Here is a 21,505-nt window from a genome sequence, read left to right as displayed (position 1 = left end):
AGTTTGTTTACAGCGGTCCTCCCTGCGCTGCAGCGGCACAGACATGGCTGCGGATATAACTCTACTTTTCAAAGCCAGCGTCAAAACAGTTAAGACCAGAAACAAGGCGATAGGAATAGGCTTTGACTCTGCCAAAGATGAGATTTTTAAGAGGAGCAGACCCAAGAGCGGCTTCTCTCCCAAGGCGAAAGAAGTGGTGAGTGTTTCCTCAAGCTAACTTTAGCTAACCGGGCTAGCACTCACGCGAACCCTCTTACCAGCCGGTAAACTGCTGAAATGACAGCGTTACTTGTTCCGTATCGGACTGAAGATACGCGTTCGGTTTGATGTCCTGAGTGTCGACACATTAAATCTCAAAATTTAGATGAATTAGTTTGAAACAGCTGCTCGTACATGTTGCTGACCATGCTCCTTCAGAGTGGATGCCTTCATAAGACGCTCATATAAGATAAATAAAATAAATATCTATCTTTTTATGAATCATCATCATCATAACTGCAGTTTGTGTTGGAGTGATATACATTTATTCTGCCTCTCTTTGTGTTGATATACGTGTCAGCTGTACTGTACTTCTTATTTATGGGATGTAGTGGGTGTATCCTGCTATCATGCTGTCATATACACATGAACAATAAAAAAAAAAACGAAAACAGCCACCTCTGTATAAAAATGCCCATGGGAGATGCACCGCCCTAGCTTAATGCTTCACCAGCATGCTAGAAATGCTATGGTCCACTTTATCTGCTGATATCAGATTCTTTCTTTTAACTCAACCTGTAACAAAAACAAGATTTATTGAACAACATACAAGTTTATGATGGAATATTTGTAAGTGATACGACGCTGTTGGACTCATACATGAACAGCTCCTCGTGAACAGCACAGCAATGCGGTGAGAGTTGCCCATGTTGAGGAGGAAGTGACTGTCTCACACTCATAGTTGTCTGTATTAAATTCAGTGTTTTATTGCCTCTTGGTGTAAATTTGGTATGCTGTAGAACCTGAGCAGGCCTGAGATCTCCGAGGCACCAGAGTGAACTGCCCTCTGTCATTTGTGGCCTTTAAAAATATTGGCATTTTATTTCATAGTGCGTCATATGATAAAGGAGGAACCCAGTTAGACAGACATCGCAGGTGAGGTGGCGTGTCTTTACTATAAAGACATTTCAGTAATTTCTTTGTCTTTTTATATTGTTTCGAAAAATCTCACAACATGAAATAAATGTGGGATTTAATTTTTAGGCCTTGTCACTCAGAGCACCACAGACAAATATATGATGTGGAAAAAGTCAAGATCATAGTTATAATGGCTTTTGTATTTATTACATTTTCGAACAGGAATTTGGATCATCTGACTTATGTTTACATAATTGCTATGAAATGAAAAATACAAAAACATTCTCAGACATTTTTCATTCTTCAATTTTAGAACGAGGCTGAAGATGACCTGCATTTTCCTCACAAGAGGCCTGTTTGACAACAGTGGCTGTGAAGTGACATTGTTGAAAAGACAACTGAATTATTAACTGGTAAATTTAAGCCCATAACGTCTCTATGTTTAACATGGAACATATTGAACTATGGCTGTTGATTTAGATAAAATTTAATTGAAATCGCTGTTTTGTCCAACTGCAATTTTCAATTCTCAAGAAGCCAAAATATTTGTTGAAGGCTACTTTTTCATCAAAATACCAGTTTAAGATAAATATTGTGGTACTGCAGAGTGCTACCATCCATCCATCCATCCATCTATTTTCTTCCACTTATTCATATTAAGGGTCGCAGGGGAGTGGAGCCTATCCCAGCAGCTAGGGGCGAGAGGTGGGGTTCACCCTGGACAGGTCACCAGTCCATCACAGGACCAACACATAAAGGCAGACAACCATTCACACTCACAGTCACACCTACAGTCAATTTAGAGTATCAATCAGCCTCATCCTCTCTTGATGTCTTTGGACTGTGGGAGGAAGCTGGAGTACCAGAGAGAACCCACACAGGAACAGGGAGAACATGGAGACTCCACACAGAAAGATCCTGTGATGGAGCCGGGACTCAAACCCGAACTTTCTTGCTGTGAGGCGACAGTGCTGACCACTGGCAGAGTGCTACGTATTGATAAATGTGATTATTTGAAATGAAGATCATTAGACAAATCCCACCATTATCATTTCAATAGATCTTAAGTTGCAAATCATATTGCGATATTTTTCAAACTAATTGCAATTACATACTTTTTTGAATGTTTGCAACCTTACCTTGAACCGACTGGCCAGATTTAGCTTTTTTTTGTTTTGTTTTATCCTAAACGTCAACTCACAATACCCTAATACTAATAGAATTGGATTCAAAAACAAAAAACATATTTTCTTATGTTTGAATTGACTTAAACTCTCTTGAACTTACAAGCTGCAGTTTTGGTTTTTGATTTTAATACTTCTGTTTATGGACTTAACTAAATCTGGCTATTTACTGACCTACAGAAATATCAAATAACTCAAAAATAAGTTGTTTTGAAGCTCTTATCGTAGGATGTTCATTTACGATCTGGAAATACAACATTGGTATGAATGAGTCTTTGCTCTGCATCATGAGCATTGCTTGTTCAGCTACAAGTCCTTGGCCTGACATGAATTTCATGAAAACAAACTTCTTCAAAGGCACCTTGAAGAACCACTTTACATTTCCCTCGGGGAGTCTGGACTTTAAGTTGTACCTGATGTCAACCATCAGTCTGAGGCAAACATGAGCCCAGTCCCATCAGCTCTGCACCAGCAGATTTTGTTATGTTATGCTACATTTGTATTAGAAGTGGTGGTTTAATAAAAGCAGTGGTGCTGATTCAAAGAAACCTAAACCTGTCCTGTGGTGCATGGCCTCTGCTCTTTTCCCCCCCTACTGCTGTCTCCCTCTCACTGCAGATATCATCTCAAACCATCTCAGTCAAGCAGCTTTTGTAGAAATTGAAATTGGGGAGTTTGGAATGTCCTGACTGCTTACAGTTATGTTGTGGTTTGCGCCCACATCTTCCCCCAACTTCTCTCTGCACTGTCTGACAGAGGCAGTGTGTGTGCGTGTGCGTGTGCGTGCGTACCAGCACGCGCAAGCCCTCTCTTCACATGTATGATTCCATAAACATTCTGCAATAACATTTTCTTTCGGCTCTTGAACAATTTCTTGGGGAAAGCCGATCCTCCCAAGAGCCAGTGATTAAAGGTGGAAGATCAAAACAGAGAAAATATTAAATTAGGTCCCCAGCAACAATGTTGACAGCCGGCACCTAATGCACAACAGATGTGAGTGCCCTGAAAGACATGCACAACTCTCCAAGTTCCCAGTGAAGCTTCACAAAAATAGAAAGAAAACATCAAAGTTGACAAATACACACTTTTTCTATGAGGTCTTTTTTTTTTCTATTCAGAATTCAGCTCATTGAGAAGGGAGATGTAACTTCTTTCAAGGCGATGCAAAATTGCCTCGATTGACTAATAAGAGGGCCAGTGTTAGCAGAGCGGGGTTTGGTCAGGGGAATCTTTAGCTCTTAGGGGTCGGTTTGGGCCACTGTGATCTTTATTTCACCACTCGCCTCATCTCTCTCCGCGGCGTGCTGCCCTTCTCCAGTTTAAATGGAGGAGGTCATTCTGAAATTGTTAAATTGTGTGTTGAAAATAGTGCCTGGCTCCCTGCTGTGCCTTTAGTATTGGTATTCCAAAAGTGGCCCCTTCTCACAGTGTTTTCGTTACACCCGGAAAGTGTGGCCAGCGTGTGTGTGTGTGTGTGGGGGGGGGGGGGGGTGTATCTATTCCCAAAATACTTAGATGAATTATTAGAATCACAAATTTCAAAAAGTCCTTCTTCTGTAATTTGAAATAATCCGAGAATTATTTGAGGATACTCTGGATTTGTTACCGCGCAAATAAAGTTAAATTCTGATGTTATCATAATTTAATTTATTTAAATTATGTTTAATGTTTTGATTATTAAAAAAAACAATAAAATAAGAGCTGGAAAACTGATATTGTTTCTGGAACAAAAGATCACAATACATTGCCACAAAGACATTTTTCCCAGCCTGCATCAGCATTGACAGTTATGAGTTGACATTAATGTCAACCTTTAAAGGAATCCAGTGTTGGTCTGGAGTACATGGCAGGTCTGTCCTTTAAATACCTCTTATTCTTTCTGAGATCCTAAATATCCAAAAAAAGATTCTTAACATTATGGTTCCTTAACTGTATCAGAGAAATAGCTTCATTAACATGTTTCTTACTAGATTATTAACATTTATTTACATTTGATGCTAGGTAGCATTGCTAACATGTAACTAAACTGCCCCTTATGTCAGGTTTACCAAGGGAATTGTTACTTTCATGAGATTAAAGCATAATTTATTACACGTTTGATATGCAGTTAGTTGCTTGTAAATGCACAATAAAGTACGAAATAATTGTAACAGAAAAGACAACAAAGCTTAGCAGAGGTGAAACAATAACTTAAATATAACTTAGTTAAACAAATATGTTGTAATACTTCAGCTGGACTGTGTCCTTTGCTCTCTGTGCACCGTCGCACGAGGCAAACATTTGCAAGCCTTAATCTGGCGACAGTGGAGAGGATGCTGGTATATGGTGCTAGCCGCTCTCCTGCTTTGATCATTACAAGCCTCTGACAAGCTGCATTTCAGTACCGCAGCATCACAATTAAGGTCATTCGCTCCATCATCTGTGACTCTGACAGTCTCCAGTGTGTCTGGCAAGTCAGCCAAACCAGGTAAACAGGTTTATTAGCAGCTGCGTCTCTGAAGGTTTTCCCCACAAACGCACAGACAGCGGTGGGTTTGAGTAGAAAATACTTACTGGGAGAAGCAAAATCCTAGTTGTCTTTTCATCACTAGCAGTTTCCTATTTAAAGGTCAAAATTTTGATACCCCCTCTGGTAAATGTGTACAATGTAACAATAAACATTTTTTATGATCTTTTATTAACACTTATATCATCCTTTTAAGACGTACAATGTTAATTAGGAGCTTAAAGGCAAACCTTCTATGTGCTGTGATCATACAGTGATGAAATAGCTGTCCACAGGCCCAAGAAATGCTTTTGTGATCATAAGGCAACAATTCACGATTCATAAAATTCAAATAGGAAATGGGCCTAAACCTGACTTTATGTATGGTCTTGTCTACTTTGGTGTGAAATCCATACAAAACTTTTTTGATAATTTCTGTGCTCATCAAGTCAGAAACTATGATAGCCTGCAGGTAAAACTAGCTCACACGCAGCTTTCCTCAGCCGGGACTATATTTGAGGCGCTACTTGGACCATGGGGAAGTGATTTCCTGAGATCACCCGCAGATAAACGTGCTGCTAAATACTCTCTTTACCAGTTGGCCTACTCTCTGCACTGTTTTCTCTTGAAAGCCAGGCAAATTGAATTTTGGGGGCATCTGCTGTCAACGACAATCTAGATTTTCATTCGGTGCGTGCTCCAAAAAAAGTTTTTTTTGCATGATTCATGAAAATGAAGATAAAAGGGGGGGAAAAAAGTGGTGAAACACAGATTTGCAGATGTATGTCAAACTCTAAATCAAGAGATGGACGCCAGATACACTGCAGACTAAATTGTTTAAGTGGAACAAAAGTAACGTTGGGTTCAGAAGACCAGGCTCAATTTAAATCCAACATATATAGCAGGACTAAAGCAGCAGCTGTAGATACTTACTGAACAAGGTTGTCAGGCTTTGTCCTTTAACAGATCTATAACATTAACAAACAGAAATACTTCTAATACAGATGAAAGTTAAAAACCTGAAGACTGATACTCCAAAATACAGGGGGTCCTTCCCCATGAAACCTCAGCAGCTGTGTGCTCATCTGCTCAAAGACGTGACCTCACTTGCGTTCCTTTTGCTCTAGATTAAGATGTCAGGGGTTAGTAATTACATACTGTTGGTTCACATTATTATTGAGCGTGTCAAGTGAAACTAAAGCAGATAATGTTGTTGAAATAGCAACAGTAAACAATGTTTTTCAGCTTAACTTGCGGTCAGTAACCATCTCCAGTAGATGAAAGGCTTTGTTTAAGGCAAAGGTCAACAGAGGAGGTCTGCTGGCTTCCTCCGTATTATCTACTTTCTGCGTCTTGTTTCATCTGCTTCTAATGATACTTCAGTATTACAATATTGGACTCTGCACTTCAAATAATATTACGTTTGAAAAGAATGAAGCGAAGCTCGTCATCTGAACCAGGGGTACCTTATCGGTCTGACTGCCGAAGTCTTTAAGTCACCTTTGCTGGGCGATGAGGAAAAAATATGGTAAAGATATGATTCATGTGCTTTTCTAGATGTTTTGGAAATAAACAAAAATGTTCTTCTTTGAAATTCACAATGTTAAGGTGTTTTTCAGTATGTACAAAATGTGAATACATAGAATTGTTTTTAATATAGAGAATAGAGAAATCTGTAAATATCTGCTATCGAACTAGTACGTGTTGGAATAGTGGTATTTGGAATATTAGGAGAAAAAAAACAACATCTTGCATTTGTAAAAGTTATTTTTCAATCCTGGCAAATGGATTGGATTTCCCTGTTAGGTGAAATCCCTAAATTCTCATTAGCTCTATTTTTAATGTCTTGAATTTAGCCTCAGTTGTTACGCCCATTATTTTACATTTTTATGTTTGATTCACATAATTCTAAATGACTTGGAAAATTAAAAATATTTATTGATTAGCATATTTAAAGAAGGAATGTTCAAACTGTGTAAGATGATGCTGACACCACTGGGTTCCGATTATGATCACGGTGTGAGAAAATGGCTTCAGATTACTCAACAAATTAAAGCAAGTGAATGCAAACACTGGCAAAATTTGGAATGTCAACAAGAAACTAATTCAAATTTAAGCTACTGTTTTGTACTTCGGAAGATACCGCGTTGATTTACCAACTCCAAAAATTATTACTGCCGCAGATTTTCTTCGGATTATTGTGAAAAATATTATTGTGCCAAAATCTTGAAGCTGTAATGACTATTAAACAGACAGTTATTAAAAAAAAACAAAACATAATTGGGAATACCGTCATATCAAACATTGAGAATCATATAATAATGATGAGGAAAAATGGGCAGACTCTGTTCCTGCATGCTGTCACTCAAGTTTGTGTTCTTATATGTCGGTTGTCTACCTGATGCTGGCCTCTCGGCTGATGTCACATTTCTTTCCCATCAGAAACCTTCCGTTTCTGCGTTGACTCGTTCTACTGGGGTGTCCAGGCTTTTGGGAGTTAAATGTGACACCCACGTACCCTTCCATCTGTTTCACATGAAACTGATGGTTGAAACGTGATTTGTCTGCTTCGAAATGGAGCAATTTAGTCTTCCATTGAAGTAGTTCCAAAAAAAGACTACAAGGCCACAAAGAAAAAGATGGTGATGTAACCTACACTGTCCATCAGCGGTGAGCGCCATCGACAGGCCTGTGACTGATAGTGAGTGGGGACCAGGATGTTGCTTGTCACTTGGAATTTGTTGTGAATGAGGGAGGATTTAAAGATGTAACAACATCTTAATGTACACAAGCAGTTGTCCAAAAGGTAGTTTTTGTATGTTTTGTATGTATGTTTTTTACTCGTGCCCCACATGAGGTCCATACAGACATGTGTCAGCGTCGTTAGCGTATGATTCACCCTCGCCACCGCATCAAAGTCAGTGCTGCTCTTGTTTGCTTTAGCCAAGTGACATTTTATTTGTAAGTCAGAATGACATCACCGGCTGCCCTGATGTTCTCACTCCACGCTGCACAAATACTTCTTATGTGCTTTCGTGGCAGTTGGCGTTTAGTTAATTTAACTCCTGAACTTTATTTTTTAATCAATTTTCTTATTGCTGACGATGACATGTCAGTAGCTGATACATGTGTGTGTTTCATCTCGCTCGACTAAGTTTGCACCTGTGAATCATTGTGGATACACCAGTATCCCGAACTGCTACCAGACATGGAAGCAGTATTGACACAAGTAAGTGGATCAGGTTTGATGAGAAGGGGGCAGAATTGTCTGTTACCAAGTCTCGCTTTTATACTGCTTGTGAACTGTGCATTTGATATATTTATATTTTATACTGAAATTTAATTGAATAAGAAACAGCGCTGACAATTACAGGAGGTATATCCATGCATTTATGTATATTTTGTATGTATGTTCAAAACTTAGAAAAGTTACAAATAAACAACCTTGTTTCTTCCGGAAAGACACTTTGCTTTGAGACATGGAGGTATTTAATTTACTTTAATGCTGGTGCTGGATCAGCACATGTTTTCAGCTCTAGGACTAGAGCATCTCTATGCAGAATCTCACCTGTATGATCAAAAACAAATAAACACTGCATACTAAACTTTGAATCCAAATGAATTATCCAGTAAAAATTTAAACACCTCATTAAATATATTCCTGAATAACCTCAAAAGCTTTTTTTTGGTTGTAGTTTTGTTTATTTAAAGTTCCGAACAAACCTTTTTAAGTGGAAAGTGACGTAAGCCTTGTTTCCACTGCACTGTAACGGCTAGATTTGGGTTTTCCATCAGGAAAAAAGTGTGGATCGTACCTGGCTGGTACCCCTGTTGAAGTTTAACTGAGTTGATAGTGAAAGTTTGTCCCGTTACCGTCAGCCTCTCATGCTGCAATTAGATTTTTTTTCTCTGTGACCAACAGTGGAAAACACCACCCTTCAATGATGTCACAGCAGTTTCACGTGCCGTCACTATGGCGACCGGCACTGAGTGGGTACAGTATGCAGCGCAGTAGAGTTAAGTTGAGCCAGTAGCATGCGGTGGAAACGTGGTGGCAGGAAGACTAAACTGAAGCCATTGCAGAGACAGACATAAACACGATAATAAAATCAACATGTGACATGGTCTTCTCCAGTGAAGCATCCTTTCTGTATCAAGCCCCCTTGACTAAACACAAGCTAGCGTGGCGTCAGTATGGATAGCCTTGGGTCAGGACATGCAGGGACTAAAGTAAAGCTGGGCAGTCATCATCAAATTCTGTCAGTTACCTGGATTTAACCAAACAAAGCGCCATCCAAGCTCTTTAGAAATCTGCTAGCTAAGCCTTTTCTCTTTTCTTCCTCATAATAATCCCCCCTGATGGTTTGTTTGGGCCCAGTCAGGGCTGGAGGGGAGCAGGGGGAAGGAGAAAGTGAGGAGGTAAAGTGGGGGTCTTTGATGATGTCGAGATTAGACGTAGCCCGGCAGACTGTCTCCTTCTGCCTCTGTCGCAAGCTCTGGCTCACACACACCTTTGCAGCGGCACTCACCGCTTCACATGTACGTACATACACATGTATGCAGCTAGCCACATGCACAAGGCTGCCCCCCCCGCCCCCATTGTTGAGGAATTACTTGCTCTTTCGGGTCTTAAGTTACAAGAGCAATTGATCCCCCTGACCCCCTGCAAACCCTTGAGGTTGTGCTGGGAATCTGAGCTCCAATGTATACACACAGGAGACAGCTCAACCCCCAGAGCAGCACTCTGGCTTGACACTCCCCGGTACCCCATAATACACACACAGACACACACACACACACACACTCATGCCTGTCAGTTCTTTCAAGCTAAATCCAATGCTGTGGGTTTAGCACTGCCTGCTGTCCAAAAAGTGTAGCAGCATATTTTCCTACATGGACCTGCTGGAAACTAAAGACGACACTGAAGCCAACCACTGAAAATATTAGATTCTAGTAAAGATAAATTAGTCATGCCATGTAACAGATTATATATTCTGCAGATGAAACTGGCTTTCAGTTTTTCTAGTTTATAACAGTTTCACCATTAGAGCTGCTTTTCTTCACTGAGACGGTGCAATGTTTTGAAAGATTGTGACCCGTGAGAAAAAGCTTCACCCCCCCCCCCCACCCCACCCCCACCCCACCAAACTTAACTGATCTTAACAACAATTAACTCCTGACCTTTAAATAATCGTATTATTACAAGGGTCGGCTTGTCTTCACAGCCCTCTCCTGGGTCAGCTTATACCCCACAGCGGTGTCATACGTCACAGAAGTAGCTTTTGAAGAGGAGAAGGAGATCTATGTCTCCAACAAATTGCTCCGCTCTGTTAACGTTGACACCTTCTTTTCTGCATTTTAAATGTCGGCTCTAATAAACCACCGCTTCAGGTCAGCGTGATGCGAGGGATGGATGTTTAGAGACATTATTAGACAGCTGGTGCCAGATTACACCTTACAGCCAAGGCAATTAGATAATTGAGGTTGTTAGAGCCAAAAAGCTGAAGGCCGAAGACAGCATGGTTATGCTATCAAAATAATCTCCCACGCTCAGGGGTCGCTGTCACAGTCAAACTCATTGTGTCATTTTTCAATCCTTGGCTTGTCCCGGTTCTGTCTTCTCCTGGTGTAACAGAGCCTGCTGTGTGCTCATTCACACCCACTTGTACCCGTCCAGCAGGACTCTGTGGACAGGGAAGCAATTTGGTCTTTTTAATATTTGACTGGATTACAGAAGCAAATATTGAATTGAAGCAAGTTTCCTTTGGTTTCTCCTGTGCACACATTCACTCACACATTTTGTCAGTGAGAAATAGTAAGAGAACATGAATGTAAAACCTATTAAGAGATCAGTCTGTCGCAGCTCTGTGTGCAGCTTCTGGTGGTTTTATTTATGAGAGCAGTTTGCTGAGGAAATAGCCAGTTTGATTTTAGTATGTTCCAGGGCTGATGAATTGTCAAAAGCAAATATTGTGAGTTCATAGATAGACAGAGAAGGAGTAGACTGTCACATTCAGTCAGTACTGAATGTGATACATTCACTCTGGCAAACTGTAGCTGTGAGGAAATATTTTAATTCTCCCTTGAGCTGCATTGACATAAAGGTGATGAATTAATACATCTTCTTTCTCTCTCTGTGTCTTCACAGATCACCAACATCACAAAGCTCAAAGACTTTTTACTGCAACACAGGAAAGACTATGTGAGCGCTGGGAGGTAAGCGTGTCACAGCACTGATCTGAGGCGGGGTGACTTTGTAATTGTAACAAAACTCAGATGGTCAGAATCGGGGCTAACGTAAGGTACTGTCAAATATGCTTTTTCTAAGTGTGTGTGTGTGTGTGTGTGTGTGTGTGTGTGTGTGTGTGTGTGTGTGTGGAGCTGCTTGCTGCTGGCACAAGGTCAGCAGCGAGTAGGGTGGTCTTTAGCGGCAGGCTCCAGTCTAATTGTCTGGAATAATTGAGCTGCAACCAAATGGAGAACAAATCACGCCCTGGGACAAATTCTGGCCTTCCACGCTTCGAGGTTTTGTTGTTGAGGGTGTGTGGAGTCACTTATGTAGCGTTAAGTTTGTTGACAAGCCTTCAACACAATACATTAACTACAATTAACGACACAATACTGACTTAGTATGGCGCTAATGTTTAATGGTGGGAAAATCCATCAAGAAGCCATTAGATGTATGTGTGCAAGTCTGGTCAACCTTCAGCCTGCTCCTGTCTGACAAGAACAGTTGTTGACTGGGAATTCAACAAAGTTCATGAACCCAGTTGGCGTAGCTGCTCAGGTGGTCTAATGTTGAGGTGAAGGCCTCAATCATGCTCCTGTAGAAGAAGAGAAAAAAACTGCTTCAACTGCAGTAAAGTAGAGTTTTTGAGTATGTTACTGCCATTTGTTGAAGTGAGTAAATGTTAGGATCTTTTTGTAAAAGTGGAACAGAATACATTTTGGTATGCAAGACAAATCTCAGAAGCTTGTTCTGAAATGAAATTAAAGCTTTACATCTCAGCATTGCATTTCCTTTTTTATATATTCACTTCATGGTTAGTACATGTTGATACTTTTTACAGTAGTTAGCCAATTTATTCATTCATTCAATTGAAAACCAAAATCTCTTTGTATGAGGGCCTTCTCCATCCATCCATCCATTTTCTACTTCTTATCCTATTAAGGGTCATGGGGGGGTGGATCCTATCCCAGCAGCCTTTGGGTGAGAGGCGGGGTTCATCCTGGACAGGTCACCAGTCCATCACAGGACCAACACATAGAGACAGACAACCATTCACACTCACAGTCACACCTATGGTCAATTTAGATTATCAGTCAGCCTAGAACCCTCTTGATGTCTGATGCAGACTCCACACAGAAAGATACTGTGATGAGATGGGGCTCGAACCCGGAACCTTCCTGCTGTGAGGCGACAGTGCGAACCATTGCACCACTGTGCTGCCCTGAGGGCCTTTTTGTCACTGACATTTGCGTTTGCTGTTTCCTCGTGTCATTGTTACTTAGATGTCCACTAGAGGGAGACAGTGAGCGCTGACTGCAACTGTTTTCATGTGCTGCTTGAGTTTTTGTGGTTTCCACATTTCCATTTCCTCTCCTGAAATAAAAACACATAACTCATGTAAACTGGAAACTTCAACATACTCATATGTGACGCATGCATGCATCTGTTTGTGGGATTGACCAAGATTGGACTTTTGTGCTGTATTTTACAGTCTCATCTCATCAGATCTTACCCGCATGACGGATAATGAACGAGATCAGATCGACCAAGATGCTCAGATCTTCATGAGAACCTGCTCGGAGGCCATCAAGCAGCTACGTAATGAAGGTGTGTGTTTTGTGATACACTGTTGTATGTCATACATGCTTAGATATGATTGGAAAAGAACATTATTAGTGATCATATTAGTGTCAAAGTGCTCCGAGCTGAGTGGATGTTGACTGTGTTGTAGCAGAGAAGCAGGTGACATCAGCCCAGGTTAAGGAGCACAGGGGGGCCGTCCTGGACCTGATCGAGATGTATCTGAAAGGTGAGTCTGTGAAACATTTTCTGCTTGCTGAGCAAGTATGAATGAGCCCAGAATGGTAAGATAGTGTGTATCTTCTAATTGTTTTTCTAAAGGAGTGTGTAAGCTGTACTCAGAACAGAGAGCGATACGAGTCAAGAGAATGGTGGACAAGAAGAGACTGTGAGTACTCATGTCGTTTATTATCTTTCTCCCTCTTTCTCATTTTAGGATGTAGCATCTGAAACACATCGTGTTCTCTGTTTCAGGTCACGACTGGGACCGGAGCACCACAGTCGGGTGGAGAAAACAGTGGAGGAGGAGCCCACAGAGGACAAGACTGTCAAGGAAGAAAGTTCTGGTAAGACGAGGCCCCTGAGACACTTTTACAGCACAAAGACAGGTGCTAACACCCAAGAAGAGGCTATACATTTCTGCCCCTCTGTGCACTTCAAACCTTTACCGCAGGGAACAGTACAGAATTTAAGGCTGAGTATACTGTAACACTGGCTCTTAAACAGAATTTTATCTGTTCAGCTGGTGCAGTAATTCAGGTAACCTTTATTTTTAATAATTAATAATCACCACACCCCAGATATCAGTTATTCCCTCTGTAAACTATTAATGGAATCAGACAGGGTGTTAATGGTGTTTTTTTGTTTTTCATGTGTTACCTGTAGAGAAGAGTGTGTCAGAGGTCCGGGACAACAGTGTCAACCTGTGGGAGGAGGGGCGAGTGGAGGACGAGCTCTCTCCTGAGGAGATCCAGATGGTGCTGAAGCGCAAACATGATCATTTATTATTCATATCATACGTGACATGTAGATGTGAAAATGCAGCTGCTGCTGTAGAGGACATCTACATGCACAGAGATGCTACTGTTGATGCTAATGTGAAATATGGAGGGTTTGTTGTTCAAAACCTGCCTGGAGGTTTGTTAATTGAAGCTCCACATAAACCACGTGCAAAATTCAGTCTTTCCTGACTTGTAACGACACAGATTTGCAGTATAACATCCCTGATGAATATTTTTATGTTTAGTTTGAGCAGGAAAACCAGAAGTTGGTGAGTGAAATGAACAGCCTGGTGGATGAAGTGAGGTGAGTCTTCCTCCGCCCATCATCACTGTCCCTCTTTTGCAGACACTACTCACATGGAAATAGAGACTGTGTGAATTTGTCAGTGGGCCCAGCGATTTTAAATGCCAGGTGGTGAAATACCAGCTATCTAATCAGACAGGAGTATAGTGACCCGTGGACATGGTGCAGGTGAAATATGCCCTCACTATGCTACCTGGGAGGTTTTTAGTGTGCGAGGAACTCTGTTTTCATGGGAAATCGCATGTCTCTCCTGGCCACCAGGCAAATTGAAGGGAAGGTGGTGGAGATCTCCAGGCTGCAGGAGATCTTTGCAGAGAAAGTCCTTCAGCAGGTGAGCTCCTAATATTTCCTGCTGGGCTCAGGATCAACTGTGTTTTGAGAAGGGAAAAAAAAATGATTTTCACTCTGTCTTCATGTGACAGGAAACAGAGATTGACAGTATTCACCAGCTGGTGGTTGGTGCTACAGAGAACGTGAAAGAAGGCAATGAGGATATACGAGAGGTGGAGGCTTATTTACTCTGCCTGTTTGCTCCTGATATTTGTTTAAAACTGCAGTTGGTGGTGATAAATCGAATCAGTTTTTATCATCTATCACTAGGCAATCAAAAACAACGCTGGCTTCCGGGTGTGGATCCTCTTCTTCCTGGTCATGTGCTCATTCTCGCTCCTCTTCCTGGACTGGTATGACAGCTAACTCCTCTGCCACCGTGGACTCTTAATGGCAGGAAGTCTCCAACTCTGGAACATACTGATGACAACAGGATCCCACGGTGGACACAAGGACACGAATCTCCTAACCGTTCATGGAGACTGTTCACGGTGGTGTTTGTTCGGAGCATTTGGACATCCTCGACCACTAACACAGCTGATAATGGTTTGATTGGCAACAGCTGATCTTGTCCGACTGAAAAGCTGGTGTTTGTGTGCTTTGTGTCGATCCTCGACAGGATCAGATCTTAATGCACTAGTGAATTCCTTGTACAATCGCATCGCACTTCTGAAGTATCACAGTCTCATGTATTTAAATAAAATATAAAGTTGTCTCCTGCAAACGTCCGTCAATTTAAAAACATCGAACATTGAGAATCTTTTACTCACCATCAACTAACAGAAGGACTTATACAAGTATAACGGCATAGTTCTCTCATTGCCATTCAGTTACATTCTGTACCTTATTTCATTGCCTCGGCGTGTAATTCTACAACAATTAATACATTTAAATCAGTGTCAAACACAACATCAAGAGTGTTTGTTGAAGGAAATACACCATCAACATGAGATTTGAGTCTCCTGATGTCTTTTTATCAATTTATATTCCACTAAAGAAGTAATCCTTGAAACGACAGTTGATGTTTCAACAGATGCAGCCCTAAAATACTTATCAGAAATGCTCCTGGAACACTTTACAATTAGGGTACATTAAAAACAGTTAGTTAATGCTTAGTTAAGTGTTAACTAAGAAGTAGCCAAGTCCAGTTCAGTAATGGTGTTCATGTTAACTGTATGGGTTACAGGAGCGATGAATGGAGACAATGAGGGCAGTTGGAGTGGGAGGTCATCAAAGGTCATGAAGATCATCAAGAAAAAGTGTGTTATGCTTAATTCACACTTATTCTGATGTCATCAGTGTAGCCTTATTGTAAAGCGCTCCCGCTCACATTCACATATGGATTCTGCAAAGATGTCGGTGTGAAATGTGGGCACTTTATTTCAGTTTTTCATTTAACATTGTTATGTAGCAAATGCACTTCAATGGTCATCACTACATTGTTTGAAAAAATTCTGACAATTCAATTTAAATGACAAATACAAGAGAGAAAAAAAAAAAAGCATCAGGACAGGCAACTACTTTCAGATTGTTCCACTAAATCGACCTAAGTCTAATATTTGTGATGGCTGCCAGTAGCCATGTGATGACATTAATCAATGCGAAGCGTCGCACAATACCGCGTCTTCACTAGCAAAAACATTCAGTACAGTAGCATAAAAAGGTACGCTAAGAAAAGAAAACATCAGCTGGATGTCTGCAAAAAGAAAAACACATGGTTTTCACGACAAATGACGATGGAGAACAATTATTGATGCTGGTTTCAAAGACTTGATGCAACAAATACTGAAAACATCTTAACAGCACTTTATGCAGAGTAGAATGAGTCCGAACAATCCCAAAGTGTCTGCTCCAGGTGAAGCCTCTGCGATTGTCATGACAGTGACATAGTTTGACACACATAACTCAAGCTAGATGCTGCAAACCTTCAGGAGTTTGACCACCAATCGGACCTCACGGGTGTGTGTGTGTGTGTGTGTGTGTGTGTGTGTGTGGGGGGGGGGGGGGTCTGGTCTTGCATGCACTATCAGTACATGATCATTTGATTCAAAGCAAACTGTTACCAGAGTCGTGTGAGAGCGCATTTCAACAAGCGACGCGGACATGAGATGGTTCACAGTCATTACACAGTCTGAGTACTAAAGTGTTTTGTTACATATGTGTATGTACAAAGACAGTGAGCGTGTGTGTGTGTGTGTGTGTGTGTGTGTGTGTCAATGTGGCTTTTTCTACACATTCGCCACTTATTGTGAAGTATAAATAAATAACAACATATGCTATTCAAACAAACTAGTCATCCAGCCAAAGTTGAGTTCCACTTTCCTGAAAACGTGTTCAAAAAAACTCCACCTATTTCCTGCTACAATACACTTGAGATGACCAAACATGGACAAGGTAGCACTGCACCGCAGGCAAGATACAAGAAGTTGATTTGACCCCACGGAAAAGCCACGGGACTCAGGTTTGCTTGAATGGCACAACCATATTATTTATTTAGCCGCAGCAGGTGAGACCGCCTCCTGATCCCTGTTTCCTCAAGCCAGTTTCTGGGCCGTCTCTGTCTCCTGCTGGGTGACCTTCTCCTCGGACACAATGGTCATCCATGGTGATACTGACCGAGTGATGGTCTGCTTGGCTATGTTGTAGTGGTTGATGAGGGTGAAAAGGCGCCCGTGGCCCCCAGGTCCCTGAGGGGGGTAGTTGCCGTACATTCCAGCTGGCATGCAGCGACCTTGCTGCTCCGGAGAGAAAAGAGCATAAAATGCCAAGAGATGAGGAATCAGTCTTCCTTTACACAACAGAATGAAGCGTGAACAGAAAATGTTACGCAATTCTGATTCAGGGCAGAATGATTAAAATCGAAGAACCTAATTTGCTCTGACGCAACTACGACACTGGACTATTTAACACGACAGCGACAGATCACCCGTTTATATGAAAGTTAGGCCGCATAAAGAAAAAGCAAAGTGGATACGGCTCAATGTATAATCCAGACAATTTGTGAAGACAGATTAGACTTTTCTAGATGAGCTAACGATGATCAGGAGGAGAGGATCAATATAATGTATCAAGCTGTTACAAGTTCGTGGGATAAAACAAAATAGTGAAAAGTCAAATTATGACCCACCAGTGCCTGTTACGCTACTAACTGAGGTCAGTTGACATGAGCCACCATGTTAGTCCACTGAAGGTAGATTTTAGGAAAGAGTGAAACGAATTGGTAACTAATTTAGCATTTAAACAGTTGTCCAAAGTTCAGACGTGGAGATGAATTTCTCTCATTTTGGAACAGAAATCAAACCCCGGCCTGCAAATTCTAGGATTTACAACAATATTTTATGGCTATTACATGCTGACAGTGCTCTTATTGTGGAACAAGAATAACACTCGGAGAGGTCCAAACTCTGCCAAGGTCTTTTAAAAAAACCAAAAAAAAAACACTTTTTTTCATGTAACAAGTTTGCCCCCAAATCGAATGGCCTACAATTCTCCACCAAGTTTAATGAAAATCAGGTGACATGAACATCAACTGGAGAACACAGACAAACCAAGCAAAGACACTTTTAGATATACAATGATAGATTTTAAGATTTATTTCTCTATTTGAATGAAACCTGAACATTCACCTCCAAGGACTGGAAAAGGAATGGAGATGTAATTGTACAAATGTGTATAAACCCTGGAAAACATAGCCCCCCCCCCCCCCCCCCCGAGTTACTGGACTTTATTAATGCAGCACAAAATGATGCTCAACAAAGACAATAAAAAAGGGCTGTGTAAGATAAGAAAATGAGTGTTTACCGTGTAAACGAAGCTGTCGGGACATGGCTGCTCGTACTGGTAGACCTTATAGACGACCAGAAAGACCACACACACCAGGAAGGCCAGCGCACAGATCACCAGCAAGGTCACCTGAAGGAGAAACAATAACAGCTCAGCCAACAAACACCGCACACACTGACGACGAGAGGTGACACTTACCTGAATATCTGCATGACCAATTGATAAAAGTGACTAACTGCTTGTCAGGGCAACAGGATATTGTGCACACATCTCCCTGTGCAGGAGGAAGACTTGTGTGTCCATCTGTGGAGCCCAGCTTTCACCTCTCTGGGGAGTTACATAACGGTTACTGGTGTTTCTGTGATGCGGGAGGGGGGTGCTCTCGTTATTGCACCCCAGGAGGGCTTATTTAAACGACTCACAAAATCCCTGCGAATGTGCAATTCCTCACAAGAGAAAATTTTAAAAAAACAACAACTTTCTAATCCTCCTGATCCAATCAGGGATTCTATCAATGTCAATTTTAATTTCATGCTGCGCTGACTGAACGTTTGGTTCTTTTTAAAGTAGACATGCTCTTTTCGCATTGTTTCCAAACGTGGTCAGCTGGGGTTTGAGGAGGTTTTGAACGGCACAAATCAAGGACAAACACGTTTGTTTATCTCTGCTTGTATAATCCGTACAAAGCAAAGCAACAGGAGACTAGAAAAGAGACGGACTGTGATGAAAGTGCTGCCCGCAGCATCTCGGAGTACCCAGCCTGTGTTTTCTGGAACGGCGGTGCGCCTCTCTGCCTTCCAGATGTCTTGAAATCAAAGTTGCAAAGGAAACCTTCATCATGTTTCATCTGTACAAGGAGTGTTGCAAGTTCCAAATACAAAAACCAGAAGTACTTGAATCATAAACTCCATCGTCTGTCTGTAAAAATAAAGAACACTCCCAGAATTGACTGATGCATGCAAATGATCTAATTGATCCACACTGAGCTGCATAACTGCTGATCATGTCAAATATTGTATGATCCCTCAAATAATCGAGCCACCCTGCTGTGTGTGTCATCTGGAGGGTCCTGACCCCTGATCTACTGAACAAAGACAGGATTCTGTTTTCTCTCCCTCCCTCTCAAACTGAACCATATGTTTAATTATCTATGTTGTGAAGAGCTTAACACATTTGCCAGTGAGGGAGGCGTTGAGGGAGGGGGGGGGGGGATGCTGCGTGCCATTTGGAGGCCATCACCATGGCAGCAGGTAATTTAATGAGTTTGAGGGTGGGGTTAAGTGAATCATTGTGCATTAAGTCTCCCCGTGTAGCTTGACAAGATGACAGGCAGCAGGACGGGAAGGTGGCCTGAGCCAAGACGCTGGCATCGTGTGTGGGAGTGTGAGAGATGATGGCGGGGACATGATTCTTACTTTGAGTCGCTCGGAAACACCTTCAATGATGCTTATTGAAAACTCTGCGATTTTAGGAGATCGGAGCTTCCCCTTCTTACTGTCACCATCATAGTCTGCCTTTGTCTTCACCACCACCTAGTAGAAACACACACACACGAGAAATGATCCAATCAGCTTGCACCGGGGAATGAGTTCCTTGAGGATGTAGGAAAGGAGAACAATCCTTTATTCATAATGATAATATCACTATCAGGGTACACACTCCAAATCAGAGGAGGATGAACTCCAAACCTACCTTGTCTGGTGGAGGGAACTGCAGCTGACTGGCATCTAGGGGTGTTATGAGAGGGATGGTGTCAAAGCCGTCTTCAGAAACCACCTTCCCATTGTTTTTCTCGCTGAAATTATTCCCAAGTTTAACCATTTTCCTTCCGAACACAGACACCAACCTGAGGAGGGGGTGAAGGGGGGGGGGGGTGAAAACAGGCCTCTATTTATCCCGGTCGACCATCTTCTTCTATCATCGTCACTCATACCATCCGAAGCATGAAAATGATTTCAATACACACGCACAGCAAGTCAACAATAAAAGAAAACGCTGCTGCGGCGCGTCTTTTGTGGGCCACGAGGAAGCCTGGAGAAGCGCAGGAGGACATAAAGGCGCTGATGCATCACCGAGAAAACCTCCATTCACATCCGAACACTTACCAGCTCTGACGAGTGCGATCAGGAAACCTATGTATTTCTTCGGTTATTTACTCTTCCGACGTTACTGCTGCTGTTGCTGCTGCCGTGTGTGAGACTGAATGTGTGTGTGCTCTCTTGAATATATCTGACGCAGCCGGTTTGAGGGGAATCTGGTGCACAATATGGCCAGCTGGGTCGGTGCGCTGCTGCCTCCGAGCTGGATGCTGCTGCTGGCGACTGGCTGCACTGCAAGTGATGGAGCAGCCTGATCACATCCGATCAGAGGCTCTCAAACCGACGGAGCGCATCTCCAGCCCCGATTTACTGCAGTCACCCAAGCAAAAGAAATGCAGCTGTGTGTGTGTGTGTGTGTGTGTGTGTGTGTGTGTGTGTGTGTGTGTGTGTGTGTGATTCTAGAATTTGAGAATGTCCAGCAAAAAGTTATTCATGCTAAGTGTTGTCTTTGTTTCATTTTGTTGGGAGGAGAGTAAATAGCTGAAACTCAAACAAAATTAGACGAAAACAATACATATTTTATGAATACTACTTTTACTACTTTAAATGTTGATTTAATGGGGATCCAGATCACAGATAACATAAATAAACATCAACAAGCTCAACTAACCGGTTATCAGGATAAAACCAGCATTATTTCAAGACCTCGGTTATCTGAATTTATCTCAGGTTAATTTATTTTGTTATCTTGAGAAATCAAGAGCCAAAACCCTTCATCTAAAGAAAAAGAGCCTAGTTATCTCAAAACGTCAGTCTTGTTATTTGTCGTAGTTTATCTCAAACTCATGTTACATGTTTTCTAAACAAAAAAATGTAATACAGAAGCCTTTTTCTCTCAAGATAACAAGAAACATGAGCTCATATCAGGAGAAAACAATCGCTCTGATCAAATAATTCCTGCCTGGCACATTAAAGATTCGGACACAAGAGTTTTCTTTCCATGTGGAGAGCAGAGGAGAAAAAAAACTACATTTTCTTCAACATGTACAAAAGAAACAGTTTATATGTGAGATCTCACAGCTGAACAGCAGGATAAGTCATTTTATTGATTCATTTTTAAGTGATTGCTGTTGTGATTACACAGTGGTGACTGTAGGCTCTGCTCTCTTGATAGATTCCCATGTTTTGCCGATACACCGTTTCTTGTATACAGCTTGGTTTGCATGGAATGAAAAAGAAACATTAATAAGTCTGTGGTACATGGAAATGCGTTTGAGCAGATATGTGATGGTGACGGTGAATTACAAACCCAAGAGGCTGAGTTGCAACCGGGTGCAATCTAAGCAAATTATCACAAATAGTCTTTGGCACATCAGCCTGGTTACAATACACAAGCCTCTGAATTTCACTCTTTGTTTTTTAATCCTTCAGATCTCCTCATTAGTTAGAATTA

The 21,505-nt window shown here is 41.6% G+C and overlaps 2 protein-coding genes across 3 annotated transcripts; one reads left to right on the top strand and one right to left on the bottom strand.

The window, feature by feature from the left end:
• The first annotated feature begins 3 nt into the window (after positions 1-3).
• Positions 4-15,142, top strand: stx18 (syntaxin 18). Of its 2 annotated transcripts, none has more exons than XM_086200655.1 (11): positions 4-196; positions 10,934-11,001; positions 12,507-12,622; positions 12,750-12,824; positions 12,917-12,983; positions 13,070-13,161; positions 13,481-13,572; positions 13,842-13,900; positions 14,162-14,231; positions 14,323-14,403; positions 14,501-15,142. In XM_086200655.1, exons 1-11 carry the CDS (start codon positions 44-46, stop codon positions 14,594-14,596), a joined length of 969 nt encoding a protein of 322 aa, XP_086056781.1. In that variant the 5' UTR covers positions 4-43; the 3' UTR covers positions 14,597-15,142. The 2 variants fall into 2 exon arrangements, with proteins under 2 accessions (XP_086056781.1, XP_086056780.1); XM_086200654.1 differs by having other exon boundaries at positions 12,747-12,824; positions 14,501-15,139.
• A 444-nt stretch (positions 15,143-15,586) lies between these two features.
• On the bottom strand, positions 15,587-20,417 carry LOC147267765 (neuronal vesicle trafficking-associated protein 1-like). The gene is made up of 5 exons (XM_086200653.1): positions 20,119-20,417; positions 19,706-19,859; positions 19,429-19,545; positions 18,032-18,142; positions 15,587-16,965 (listed from the first exon to the last, which is right to left on the bottom strand). The coding sequence occupies exons 2-5, from the start codon at positions 19,832-19,834 to the stop codon at positions 16,765-16,767; spliced, it is 558 nt and encodes a 185-aa protein (XP_086056779.1). The 5' UTR covers positions 19,835-19,859; positions 20,119-20,417; the 3' UTR covers positions 15,587-16,764.
• Between the last annotated feature and the right edge of the window lie 1,088 nt (positions 20,418-21,505).

The sequence above is a fragment of the Aulostomus chinensis genome, chromosome 3 (genome assembly GCF_037954235.1).
Source record: "Aulostomus chinensis isolate RoL2024-O1b breed Wild chromosome 3, RoL_Achi_v1.0, whole genome shotgun sequence".
Classification (NCBI taxonomy): Eukaryota; Metazoa; Chordata; class Actinopteri; order Syngnathiformes; family Aulostomidae; genus Aulostomus; species Aulostomus chinensis.
The sequence above is the reverse complement of the archived record's forward strand: the minus strand, read 5'-3'. Positions and strand labels throughout refer to the sequence as shown.

What these genes read in the sequence shown, in the direction of transcription:
- stx18 (XM_086200654.1), top strand. Translation starts at nt 44, where the DNA reads ATGGCTGCGGATATAACTCTACTTTTCAAAGCCAGCGTCAAAACAGTT. An exon ending in AGCCTGGTGGATGAAGTGAG is followed by an intron (nt 13,901 to 14,161) that starts GTGAGTCTTCCT and finishes CCTGGCCACCAG; the next exon opens with GCAAATTGAAGGGAAGGTGG. An exon ending in CAGAGAAAGTCCTTCAGCAG is followed by an intron (nt 14,232 to 14,322) that starts GTGAGCTCCTAA and finishes TTCATGTGACAG; the next exon opens with GAAACAGAGATTGACAGTAT.
- LOC147267765 (XM_086200653.1), bottom strand. Translation starts at nt 19,834, where the DNA reads ATGGTTAAACTTGGGAATAATTTCAGCGAGAAAAACAATGGGAAGGTG. An exon ending in AGTTCCCTCCACCAGACAAG is followed by an intron (nt 19,546 to 19,705) that starts GTAGGTTTGGAG and finishes TGTTTCTACTAG; the next exon opens with GTGGTGGTGAAGACAAAGGC. An exon ending in GTGTTTCCGAGCGACTCAAA is followed by an intron (nt 18,143 to 19,428) that starts GTAAGAATCATG and finishes TTTCTCCTTCAG; the next exon opens with GTGACCTTGCTGGTGATCTG.